This window comes from Filicampus tigris, chromosome 14 (assembly GCF_054856515.1).
Source record: "Filicampus tigris isolate MCC_2025a chromosome 14, RoL_Ftig_1.0, whole genome shotgun sequence".
In the NCBI taxonomy this organism is placed as follows: Eukaryota; Metazoa; Chordata; class Actinopteri; order Syngnathiformes; family Syngnathidae; genus Filicampus; species Filicampus tigris.
This window is the reverse complement of record NC_141230.1, coordinates 19,725,789-19,739,551: the sequence shown is the minus strand read 5'-3', so window position 1 is coordinate 19,739,551 and position 13,763 is coordinate 19,725,789. Positions and strand designations below refer to the sequence as shown.

The 13,763-nt window shown below is 40.9% G+C and overlaps 1 protein-coding gene across 7 annotated transcripts in view; it reads right to left on the bottom strand.

Annotated features, from left to right (window-relative positions):
* LOC147136719 (uncharacterized) overlaps positions 1-13,763 on the bottom strand; it is a 54,361-nt gene that overhangs the window by 37,278 nt on the left and 3,320 nt on the right. For 6 of the 7 annotated variants that reach the window (XM_086052667.1, XM_086052662.1, XM_086052666.1 and 3 more), the window contains exons 3-4: positions 11,258-11,453; positions 2,316-3,617 (exon numbers count right to left, since the gene is read on the bottom strand). In XM_086052667.1, coding sequence (XP_085908793.1) covers positions 11,430-11,453 — 24 coding nt within the window. In that variant the 3' untranslated portion in view covers positions 2,316-3,617; positions 11,258-11,429. The remainder of the gene's footprint in view (positions 1-2,315; positions 3,618-11,257; positions 11,454-13,763) is intronic. The other variant, XR_015089740.1, reaches the window with a different exon arrangement.

Sequence of the window (13,763 nt, the reverse complement as noted above, 5' to 3'; positions counted from 1 at the left end):
CACAAACATTCCAAGCTTGGAATAATTGGACTCTCAGTTGACAGCTTTTTGTAAACAACTGACTTCAATTTTGACCGGTGACTCTTTGACGCTACATTAGCTTCTTATGCTAGCTAGCTAGCTAGCTGTCATCCGGCAAGCTGTCACATACGGAAAGTTAGTGTCATGTAAGCAGGAACGTTCGAAGCTTGGCATGTCAGGTCTCTGAGTCGGCAGCTTTTTGTAATCAAATGACTGATTAAGACATTGTGTGACTGTTGGAGACAGTTAACAAGACTTGGAGAAGGTAAACAACAACTTGGCAATAATGTCAGTAGGCTCGTTGCAGTGTCTTCCTTGATGGCCATTGTGCTTCTTAAAGAAAGAAATAGAAGCCTTGGGGGAGTGTGTTTCATGACAACGTTTTGATGCTTTTTGTTCGCGTAAACGACGGCAGCTTGTCGTGGTGATGAAAGTGTTCCGACACCCTTTCATACGCTCCCAAATATGCTTATCATGAGACGAGAACCCGCGTCCGACTTTTGTTTGACGTCCTCACTGACATGTTTTTTTTAAAATATATATATATATATTTTTTTTATGGCTTTCATCCTTTCATTTGCTTTTTAGTTAGGTTTTTTTTTTCCCAGTTTTCCAGGCGGAGAGCGCAGTGTCCTGCTGGCGTCATTATAGCAGTGAAATGATTTTTTTTGTCTTTTGTTTGTGTGTGTGTGAAATGACTGTCATTGTCATTTTCTTTCCATTGAATGAGAGACCAAAGCAGCAGAGTCCATGATTACCTCTATCACAAACAACTTCAAAGCCTATGACAAGCTGTTTGAGCATTTTATTCCATAGCCTTGATCCAGCTTAAGGTAGTACTATTGTACTATACGCTCTTAAAAATACTATACCGAATACTATTGTGGACAAAAGAAAGACCATTATAGCTGGATTTGAAGCATGCTGGAAAAAAATGTTTTTTACCTGTGATTTTTCACAGTAAAGCTTCTTTAAAGAAGAAACACGGCATTCTGATTAATAAATTTGTGGAATATAAGTTAAGCAGCAAAATGCACTCGTTTTTAGCCATCTCTGGGGGTGGCCATTTTGTCTTTTGTCGGCTGAAAATGGCATCACAACTGCTCACAGCGACCAATCACGGCTCAGATTCAGAAAACAGGTCAACGGCGAAAAAAGTATGTTTGGGTCGACTTCCGCTTGAATGATTTCATGTAATATTTTGTAACTCTTCTCAAAATGGCCGACTTATACTTTACTTACTTTACTGATTACTTGATTTTAAAAGTGACTACATTACTGATTAGTCGGTGTTAAAAGTAGCTAAATTAGATTACAAATTAATTTATTAGTTACAGTGGGCAGTTGCACCATCTCAACATAAAAGTGACAACTGGTTTTGCCAATACTTTATTGAAAGTTGATGAGTTGTAAATTGTCATGTCATGTCATTTTCCAAACCGCTTATCCTATACAGGGTCGCGGGGAGTTGCTGGAGCCTATCCCAGCCGTCAATGGGCGAAGGCAGACTACACCCTGAACTGGTCGCCAGCCAGTCGCAGGGCAGAGTTGTAAATTCTTGTTTGATTTTCATGCATGCTGCCATGATGGAACCTCATGCTAGATTCAACCGGACCCAGAAGAAGAACAAGAAGAAGAGTGCTGAGGGATTTGACGGAAGCTTGGATAAAGTCAACAAGTGCGATGGTTGTAAACACGCTAAATCCATTAAGTTCACGGTCAGCGCTTGATGGACATGCTACAAGCTAACAACGCTAACCCTCACTGGCAATATTTCTGGGCTAAAAAAAAATTTAAAAAACAAATGCCAAAACTTGAGAGCTTTTCATGAAAAACAAGTTTGAGTGACACCAGTCAAAAAGCGTTTGAGACTTGGGATTGAGAAAAGAACATTTGGACTTCCAGGTGGACTCAAACATTTTTTGTGAGGTTGTTTGTGCACTTTGTTGCGGTTTTGAAGGTGGCGTTTTGTTGGGGACACAGAGTTAAGGCGATCACTGCGTGCAATTTACACGATATCTGGCTCGTTTGTTCATCATGACAGGGCGCCATTTTGACTTTTCTGGACTTTAGGGAATGAAATTAACATGGAACCTATGCTCTGAAAGGGACAACTTGTCAGCCATTTTGTTTTAAAGCTGCTGTTTAAGGCAGTGGCTCATATACCTATATACATACATCAATGCCTTTATCATGGCCATCAATTTTATGTCGATTTTTACTATTGGCGGGCCGACCCAGTCGCTATCCCCCGCAATCTATATATAATAGATGACATTTAGGAAGTCACTTGCCTAACACTGTTTGTCCTCATCACATCCTCATCCTCTTCGCTGGTGTGTCTGCCCTCGTCTCCTTCCCCGGCGGTCGATTCAAGGTGACAAGTTCACGTCGTCTTCTAGGGAGGCTTCCTCTGCTGACCTACTTTGACACACTCTCGCGGGTACAACACACACACACACACACACAGTCCGACAGTATCAACAGTGCGTTTGTTTGCATTTTTACGTCATCCTTTTTGTTTGATTTTCAGGAGCAGTGGTGAAAGTATCATAAGTATGATTTTCATGTTGTCATTATAGGGTGTTGTGTGTGAAATGTTATAACATGAAAAAAGGAAAAAAAAGGGAAGCAGGGCGATAACTTACCGGACATATTTTTGTCCTTAATTCCGTGGACAATGTGTTGCTCTTTCTGGTGTATATGCCTTGGCCACGTGGGGGCAGTATAATACATACATATGCATATCCAGGGAGCCAATCAAAACCTCTCCGCAAGCCGCAGTATTATTCGTCATTCTTCACAGAGGATAAAGAATATACAGTAATCCCTCCTCCGTTGCCATAATAAATGAAGTCTAGAATATACAAACACCCTATTTAAATACTCTAGGCATATTTTTAGAGCATTTATGACACTTTTTAAGGTCTCAAAATAATATAAACATTTAAATACAAAATTACATATAGTGTACCATCTCACAGTAAACATATCCCATTTTTTCCATAAAAAGCCGGATTACAACATATGGCATTCAATAATCTTCAACAATAAGTAGGCTACGCTGTTTCGTTTTTTTTCAAATTTACACCATCTCAAACTCAATAAGTGTGTCACCATCTAGTGGTCGACAGTGGATTTACAACCAATATAATAAAAAAATTTAAAAAAAAAAAAAGTTATTAACTGTACAAAAAAAATCCACAAAATAGCCGTGAACTACAACCCGCTAGCTCGTGTATAACGTTTTGCTTTGTTTGTTCGCATTAAACTTAACGGACAAAGCTACATGGTTGTTTGTTTAGTTTGACAGTAAACAGCTTCAAGCCTCTTTTTGGAAGAATTGTTCACTATCTGCAAAAATGCTGCTTGTTATGAAGTGAGTTGAGTACGAGAATGACATCATAATGTTACCTGTTGTCATTTATAGTATAATAGTAGCATGTTTTGCTTGGGGGGAGTTGGTAGAGGGCGGATGGCTTAAGGGGGGGTGGGGGGTGTGGGGATGTCGCCACGGTGCCCGAGGGACGGGGCCGAGGGGCCGGGTCTGGATGGCGGATGTGGGCGGAACCGGAGCCACTGCGAGACGCGCTGACCTGGAAGGCGAATGTTAGACTAACAGCGCTGAATGATTCATGCGAGACAATGTCGGCCGCAGCGACACCTTCATCTTTATTTGATGGACGGGCGGCGGGGCAAAGCATGCTGGGAAAAGCACACTCACAACAAGGGTTTTATTGGGAGACTACTGAAAGGAGGGATTTGTTTACACCTAAAATCAGACGTCAGGAATGTTATGAAGAAAAAGACGCGTTGCCAATGATGCTTGTCATCTTCACTTGAAACAGGCTTCAAACAAGGGTTCGGGTTTCAAAGTTGGATTTCAAGGCTGGTTTAGGTTTTCTAATAAGGTTTAGGCCAGGGCTTCAAATGATGTGTTCCAACCAGGATTAGGAGTTCAAATGAGTGTTTTAATCAGGTTTGAGGTTTTAGATTTGGATTTCAAATCAAGTTTAGGTTTTCAAGCCAGGCCTGGCGGTTTGAGTTGGGGTTTCAAATTAGGGTTTCAAGACTGGGTTTGGGGTTTAAAGTAGGGTTTCAAGTTTGAGGGAAGAGTAAAATTGGGGTTTTAAGTCAGGTTGAGGGTTTCAGAGTAGGGTGTCAAGTCTGGTTTAAAGATTCAAAGTAGGGTTATGGTTTTAAATTAAGGTTCAAGTCAGTGTTATGGTTTCAATTTAGGGTTAAGGTTTCAAGGTGGGGTTTCAAGCAAGGGTGAGGGGTTTGAGTTACAGTTTCAAATTATGGTTTCAGTTTCAAATGAGGGTTAGGGTTTCAAGCAAGGGTTATGGTTTCAAATTGGGGTTTCACAATTGAGTTAGGGTTTAAAAATCAGAGTTTCTAACCTGCAGGATTTCAAATGAGGGTTTCCGGTCAGTGTTATGGTTTCAAACTAGTGTGTCAAGCAAGGGTGGGTAAGGATTTCAAGATAGAATTTCAAATTACAGTTTGACCCTGAAATAAGGTTTGAAACTAAGGTTTCAAGTCAGTGTTATGTTTTCAATTAGGATTTCAAGGCAGTCTTAAGGGTTTCAAGCTACAGTTAGGTTTTGAAATTAAGCTTTCAAGTCAGATTGATGGTTTCAAACAAGGGTTGCGTTCCAAAATACGGTTTCAATCAAGGGTAAGGGTTCCGGCTTACCAAGTAGGGTTTCAAAACAGGCTTAAAGTTTCCAGTTAGGGTCCTTTGTCAGAATTAGAGTTTTAAATTAGGGCTTCAAATTTCCGTTTTGTGTGTGTGAGAGTGTGTGCAGCACCTGGAGGAAGAGGAAGTCCAATCTAACACGCGCACGTGCGCTACGAATACTACACACACACACGCGTCATTTCCTCGGCCATTGTTTGAGAGAACAAAGAACTCATCGACACGTGTGCCACACGGCTGTCATCAGCAACACGATTGGTGACATCACTCATTGGGCATTGGCCCGCCGATCAATATCGGCGAAAGTACTTATCCGCCATTGGCTCGCTGCCAATCCTTGCAAACTTTTTACCTGACGGAACGGCGTAGCTGCGCAGGAACGAAAAGTGGTTTTGTTGCGGTTGATTTTTGTCACAATAAAAGTTTGGAGCGTTAGCAGACAAAAGGTTGCGACTCGATTCAAAGTTGTTGTTGTTGCGACTCCGTGAAAAGGAGACCGGTGCCAGTTTATTTTTGCTGGAAGTCGTCCAGGGGAGAGATGACTCACATTGAGATTGTCCAGTGAGACAATGAGCCAGGCTGCAGGATACCACTGTGTGTGTGCGCGGGTGTGTGTGTGTGTGTGCGCGCGCGCACACGCATGTATATGCGTGTACATGCGTGTGTTCATGTGTGCTGGGGGGGTCATTTTGTCAGGCTGTCAGAGCCGCTCGCCTCACGTCCGTGTCGCCTCCTTCCCGCCGCCATCTTGTTGCTCTCGGGAGGCCGCCGCTGCGCGCCTCATTAGTGTGTGTGAGTGCGCGCGGGTGCGCGCGGGTGCGCGCGTGTGTGCGTGCTGGCCTAAATTTGACACCCGCACATCCAGATGGTGGCGCTGGCCCACTGGCCTCCGCGCGGAAGGCAAACATTGACACGTTGTCAGGAAGCTAACTCGCGATGTCACCTGCGGACACGCCAAGGACGTGACAGGCCGCGCACACAGGCGCGCGCGCGCCCGCGCACACGCGTACTCATGTTTTATTCCAGCAGAACATCCATATTGTATAAACTTAGGCTGTTGTTTTACAATTTAATGCTGCTGTAAGATGGAAGGTCCCCCCCCATAGAAGTTAATGTAAAGTGAAATAAACGCTTCCGGGGAAACAAAAGTGGCGTTTCAAGACAGGGTTAGGGTTTCAATTCAAGGTTTCGAGGTTAGGTTGTCAAATTCAGGTGACAAGCCAAGGTTAGGGTTTCAAATGAGGTTTAAAGTTTCCATTGTTTAGGGTTTCAAGCCAGGGTTACAGTTTCAAATGTGGGTTTCGAACAAGAGTTAGGGTTTCAAGCAACGATTAGGGTTTCAGACAAGGGTCATGGTTTCAAATTAATATTTCTAGCCAGGCTTGGGTTTCCAAACAAAGGTTAGGGTTTCAAGCAAGGGTTGTGAGTTCAAACCAGGGCAAAGGTGTCAAATTAGGGTTTCAAATCAGGGTTGCAGTTTCAAATGAGGGTTTCCGGGTAGGGTTTCAAATAAGGTCGGCGATTCAAATGTTGGCTTTCAAGCCTATTTAAGGCGTTAATCAAGGTTTGGGGTTTAAAAGTCGGGTTCCAAGACCACGTCTAAAATATGTGTGACTGTGAGTGTGTGTGAGGCAGTCATTTTTTTTTTCCTCTCTCTCTCACACACACACACACGATTTCATGACATTTACGTTTCAGTGTGTTCTTTTCTTCTTACTATTGTCACTTGCAACCGTATTCCAGGTCAGGACACATCATTTTCTTTTTCCCAATCATTTTTTTTCGAGTCTTGCATGTGAAAATGATTTGATCTTGTTTTTGTGTGTTTTTTTTTTGTGATGTAGCCTTGAGTGTCTTCAAAAGCATCCAACAAAAAGCCAGGAATGCTTTTCACTCTTTTCAGCGCGAAGGCCGAATGCGACGCCTTTGTGAGGCCGATCGGCTTCATTAGCTTCTCCGCCCTCACAACGGCGGAGAGGACGCCGGGCGCATTGTGCGGCTTCAAGTTGATTTTGTCAATCCGCACTCAAGACTATTACGCCAAGGCCGGCAGCACGCGTGTGTGCGGGGTCGCAATGCAGCACATGTGAGATTGACGATGGAATTCGCAATGGCAATCGTGACGATTAATGGTTTATTTATTTGTTTTCGTTCACTCTCCTTTTCTCCATTGTCAATATTCCACTTGTATTTTTATCCACAGATATTTGGTGGAAGATCTTAGATTGGCCAAGTCAATCACCAGACCTTAAACCAATAGAGCATATCGTCGCTGTCCTGTGAAAAACACTTATGTCCATTTTTTTTTCAATTTTCTTATTTTTACGTGAATGGTGTTTCCGTGTCCCAGGCGTCGCATTAATGTGAAAATTACAATATTTTCCCAAAATTGGACAAAAGAATTTTTCACAGGACAGCGACGATATTTTGATCTGAAACTCAAATGCCTTTAGCATAGAACACAAACAAGAGGAATTGACCGTGCCGTTCCGATTTCATCAGCAAAGTTGCTGCCGTGTTAAAAGGCACTGTTAGGAAAGGATCTGTTCAGGTACATACATGTATATTTGCAGTTCAAAATCGTTCTGTAAATGCAGTAAATATCTCATTTTTCAACATAGATAGGTGTGGCTTATATAAAGGTCCGTCTTATATATTGTTTTTTCATTGTTATTTTTTAAAAAATAGAATAGATGTAAAGGTGCGTCTTATAGTCCAGAACTTACAGTTTGTCATTTTGTAATGTACTATTTGAAAAAGAAAAAAATCTCAAGTTACTCTCCTGTTACTTACCATAGATTCCGGACTATAAGTCGCTCCCGAGTACAAGTCGCTCAGCCATAAAATGCATAATAAAGGAGGACAAAAACATATATAAGTCGCACTAGATTATAAATCGCATTTTTGGAGGAAATGTATTTGATCAAATCCAACACCAAGAACAGACATGTCATTTAAAATTTAAATGACGGGCAATTTAAAATAAAACTAGAATAGAAGCAACAACAGACTGAATGGTATGCTTACGTTACGTTACATACAAGGAACATTTTACATTTACATTTTAAAGGAACAGTACACTATTTTGTATAGATGCAGTGATAGACAGTCAAATTGTCTTATTATTATAGTATTTTAATTACTTATTTAACAATATATTAGATTTCAACCGTTTAAATTATTCATGTATTTTAATAGCTTTTAGGATTTATCTTTATGTTTCTTTACGTGGGTTACAATTGCATGTGAAATGATACACAGGTAATAATGTGTTCATAATTTCCACACATAAGTCTTTCCAGAGTATAAGTCGCACCCCCGGCCAAACTATGGAAAAAAAACAACGTGACTTATAGTCTGGAAAATACGGTAGTAGTAGTTTTTTTTTCACCGAATATTTACCCAACTAATTACTTCTGACTACTTTTTACTTTTACTCATATTGTAAGAGTACTTTTACTCAAGTACACTTTTTGGCTATACCCAGCTCCGGCATGGACACATCTCACGCACGGTGACACTTCTCGTCTTCCTGCTGTGTGACCCACAGCTGCTCTGCTCTTTAATTAACATGTCTACTGTGTGAGTGTGTGTGAGAAATTGTCTAATTAGCGTGACCTCCCTTTGATCCACGGAGAATATGACATCACAACTGGGAAGATCCACAGGGACGGCAGCCTTACTGGAACTTGCGTGTGTGCGCGCGTGCGTATGTGCGAACACATCAGTCTGTACACTTGAGTGTGTGTGAATGTGTCTTCAAGGCATTTTTGCACCAAACGTACCAGGAACTAAATAGTATTTTCTTTACCCCAGACCAATAGACTTGTGGAGGGCTGTTGTGTGTTGTGTGTATCGCAGTAACTACTGACTTCTGGGGAAATATATCAAAATTATTAGAGGTCTAGGAACCCTTTGGGGTAGGATCTGAAACTTGGAAATGACGTGAACTGAGCCTTTTAGTTCCAGGAACTAAAAGTTCCCTAAAGGCAAGCAGGTCGCCATGATGTCTCCATTCGCATCTTGTCTCAACTCGTCATGTCTGCTTGTTTGCAATAACCCCTCCCCCCCCCCACTCCTAATAAGATGGGGGGGGGGGGGTGGAACACACACACAGGCATAAACACAACACACACAGATGGTGGTCATGGTCCCTGCTGGTTCTCGTGTGTTGTTGTTGGGTCCACTGAACCACGCATGATAGAGTGGAAACACACACACACACACACCAGTGGAGCACATATGGGGCTCAGCATCCAAACAAGTCACCTGCTATACATACACACACAGACACACACACACACACGCGCACACACAATGGACTTGAGAGGTTGTGCGACCGTCAGCATCCGTTAGCTCTGACTCTGCGCTACGCAACGCTACCAGGATGCTATTGCTGTTAATGCTATAGTGCATTTCCACCACTGAAATGTTCTTTACCCGAGAACGAGGAACTTCGGGCTGACTTTGTTTGAAAGAAGACCCTGCTCAGGGGGTGCAACTTTCGAGAGGTCCAGGAACCTGTGAGTACCGAGTGCTAAAAGAACTCAAGGAACTGTCATTTTCTTTTTGTGTCTGGAATGCAGGAACTGTTTTCCGAATTTAGTTCTCGGGTCATTTCAAAGACGACCCTGCAAGGGACCTAGTGCTTTTGGGAGGTTCAAGAAACTTGAGTGTGGAACTTTTTAGTTCCGGGAACTACAAAAACGAAATATTTCTGGAACTTTAAATGGTATTGAGGCTCTTGTTTTTGGAACTAATATCTAAATTGAATTCCTATCGTCATTAATCTTGCTGCTTGCTCGATTGTATTTTTTCAGAGGTCTAAGAACCTTTAGGGTGAGGTCATATGGAACTGGAAGTTCCAGAAACTATAATTATGAAGGATTTGAATTTTCTGGAAATGAAACTTCCGTGTTAGGACTTTAGGAATGATTGTCTAAATTTAGTTCCAGGGTCATTTTTTTCACAAGATCATCGAATGGGGGTAGTACTATGAGACTTACAGGAACTTTTAAGATGGGGTCTGATTGGTACTTTTAATTTCCAGAAACTACAAAGACTACAGGTTGGATGGAAATGAGGCTTTTGTTTTTGGACCGTGGACTCTTAAAACCGCGTGGTTAAAAATAATCCACATTGGGTTCTTTTTAGCCCAACATTTAGTTCCAGGGTAATATATGAGGGCCAAGACAAGACGGCTATTACTTTTGTGAGGTAACATTTGAGATGGGATCTGCAGCATCGAATATATTCACTGGATCCTTTTAGTCCCAGTAAAAAGTCCCTGAAGCCAGTGTACTGTATTATACTGAGAGCGTTTTCTAACATTGTGATACAGAAAGGTGACAAGTTGAACCTTTAAAGGCGTACGGGGATCAGCGGCACATGATGGAATGCTGACATGTTAGATTATTGTGTATTATTTATCCAAGGAGAAGGTCAGCGATGCGTTCAGGTGCTCCCTAACGACTGGCGTGTCCTTGATGTGTCAGGCCACGCACATCATTGGGAGACTCAAGGGTCATAGGTCGCGTGCGTAAAGGTCGCAGGCTGAGGAGATGTGATGGATGCGGACATGTCGGACCACCAGAGACGGTGCCGAGTGATATGATTGACACGAGGTCTGGCCAATGATAGTTGAGTCCACATTTACATCTGTCACTCTTGTGAGAAGATGTTCTACAATATCGTTTTCAGTGTTTTAATTACAGGTACCGGTATTTTAAAAAATTTAAAGTTTTCAATATCATATAAAAAAAAAAATTTTTTCACTTTAATTCCAGGTATTTTTTTATGTTGCAAGATACTGCACTTTTTTAAAATCTAAAAATATTACAATTTGTTTTAATTTCACAATACTCACATTTTATATTCACATATTCACATATTTCACATTACTTTTATTATTTTTTTATTCAAATTGAAGGAAGTTGAAAGTTTACTCTATTTTGTTTTGTTTTTAATGTAAAAAAATAATTTACATGTCACACTATTTTTTATAAAACATTATGTTTTCATTTTCATTTCATTTTTTAATAAAAAAGTGATGTTACTAGATACTACGCTATTTTTTTAATCTAAACAAAAATAAAAAAATATTACATATTACAATACATATTACTTTTTATATTTATTATGTATTATTTATTGTTAACCAGATAATATATGAAATAATTTTAAAAAGCCCAACAACAACAACAAAAAAATACACGCACACACCGGGCTTTTGGGAAGAGCAGCAACAAAATGGAGCTGTTTTTTTTTTTTTATCGTTTTATGAAATTTATGGAATATGGAATTATTTTATGTTCATATTAGCATAAATGTCACCTGTCATGAAAACATTCTTTCTTACATTTCTGCCAAGCAGGTAAGCCAAACGTGTGTATGTGTGCAACACAAATGTGTGTCTTGAGCCAGTGTGTTTTCATGAATAAAACACAAGCTCCATTTTGATGGCATCCTCTCCTTCCTCCTCCTCTTTTATCTTCTTGTGCTGTGTATCCCCTCCCGACCTTCTTCCCCTCTCACCTGATGGCAGGCTTGCGACTCCTCATCCGTCCGCGCCGCTCGCTCGCCATCCTGGGCAGGAAGTGGAGCGAGAGGGGGCGTGGAGAAGGTCTCCTCGGTGCCGCCTCGTCTCCATATTTTTTTACAACGTGTCCCGTAAAAAAATAGTCCCGACGAGGCGCCGGCTGGCTGCTCACTTCCCCGTCTGTGCCTCCTCCTGCTCACAGGAAACACACGTTATATTGTTGTTTTTTTTTCCCCACTAACCTGTTTTGTCTGGTATCTAATAGATAAACAACAAAAACAACACCTGTCAGAACCCAGTTGTGTGACTAAACAAGGAGAAAATAGGCTGCTAAAAGACAACAACAACTGTTGGAGACCGGTTGGGAAACCTGAAGACAAGGGAGAAAAGAGAGCAAAAAGAAACAACAGTACCTGTTGGGATCTGATCAACTCACCTCACTTTACAATAAGTAGCACTTTGTGAAGTCATTAAAAGAAAAGCTTCAAGCTATTTAAGGACACTCCTGTTTGAATAGTACTGTCAAACTAAACATAAAACTAAGAGAATGTCACCTGGAGTATTCAAAACAACCCACATAGCTTCCGTTACCTTTATGCTAAGATATAAAGTGAAACTTCATGGGCACACGGGCTAGCAATTAGCATCTCCGTAGCACTCTCCTTGAAGCAAAAGATACTACTTCAGTACTCACAGACAACAGAACAGAACAACTAATATTACTGCCTGGGAAGCCGAGAAAAGCTCAGAGACAAAGTCTCGAGACAAAGTGTGACGAAAACGATTTAATTATTTTAAAATCCATTCAATTATATCATTACTGGATGTTTTTATTTGGAAAGTTTGATACCACTTTTTTTTAGACCGATACCAGTATAAAAAAAAATTGGGAGCAAAAACCTGTTTTTCTGACGCAGGCCACGATTCTCCGATGTGTCAAACTGACGCAATAGAGCGCCAACTACTGCAGTGTAAGACTTACTCGACGTCGGATTTGGTTGCCTTATAGGGACAATGTGTAGAATGTTTTAATTTTTCAATGATCATTCATTTTAAAAACACACTATTCGTTCCAACAATATGCTAAAAAATATACCCCATCACATCAACATAATTATTTTTATATAATCGTAGGTGAAGTAATCTCTAGTTATATTACAGCTATGATATTAAAGAGTGCTGTTTATAGAGGGCTCTTATCTCAAGTTTGCGCTCACAAGCCAAAGCATAAAAATCAACAGAACAACACTTGTATCTCAAGGTACCGCTAAATAGTGAGAAAAGAGAGATTAAGAGCAACAACCAACACCTGTGGGAACGTGTGGATAAATGAAAAGAATTTAGAGAGAAAAACCAAGAGAGAGAGAAAGAGGAGAAGTGGCAGTAAAACAGGCCAAAATCATTGGCATCACAGAGACAATTTGCAAACTAGATATGGTTTAATCAAATGCAAAAGAGTCAAAATAAGTTTTAAGTCGCGATCAAACATTTTTATAGGAAGTAGCCATTCGTGAGCCCGAACAGAGAACGCTCTAAAAGGAAAAAGGGAGAGTAAAAAAAAACAACAACACGAAAATAGAAATGAAGGCAGACGAAGAAGAGCCTAGTTCATCTTTACCCCTGCAGGGGGGTTTAGGAGAGGAAGAGAGATGGGGGGGATGTTATCCCTTTCTCCTCCAACTGAGACTCCTTTCTCAAGGTCACACACACACACACACACACACACGCAAACACACCACCACACGCGCACACACACACCCCTACACACACACACAGTCGTACTATTTTCTCTCCCGTTCTAGTCTGTACACAGCCAAGTCTCAGTCAACCATCTGGACACGCTCGCGCGCACACACGCACGTACACACGCACGCACACACAATGTATTTATGATAATAGACCAAATGCTGCCATTGATTTTTTTTTTTTTTTTCAGTTTTGTGTGTGCGCGTGTGCTTTAATTTGACGCTGGACTCCATTTTGCAGCTCTCCACAGCCCACGACAAAAATGGCCAAACTTGTGTGAAAAAAATGTCGAAAAGTGTGTGTGTGTTTTTTTTTTTTTAACAACGGTTAACATTTTCATCACGACAGCTAGACATAATAGCAAAATGAGGTTTTCTGTCAAAACTAACAGAAAACAAAGAAGAGTTACACGTGTATTTAGAGCAAGCACCTAGCTTTGCCGTACGACAGTCCATTTAGTTTAATGCTAACAACAACTCTTCTATGTGTGTGTCGCTATGTCTGTATCATATTGGCCACGGCGCGCACACCAGGAGCTGCACAATGTCCATTGAACTGAAGCAAACAATGTGACAAAAAAAGTTGAATTATATAAATTTCATGTAATCATGTCATCAATGTGTGATTTGTGTAAAGTATGATATCACAGAGCGCTTTTTTCCATTTATTAAAAAAATATATTTTATTGTTTTTTTTGAGAGGCTGGAACAGACTAATAGCATTTGTATACATTTTGAGGGTGAAAGATACGAGTGT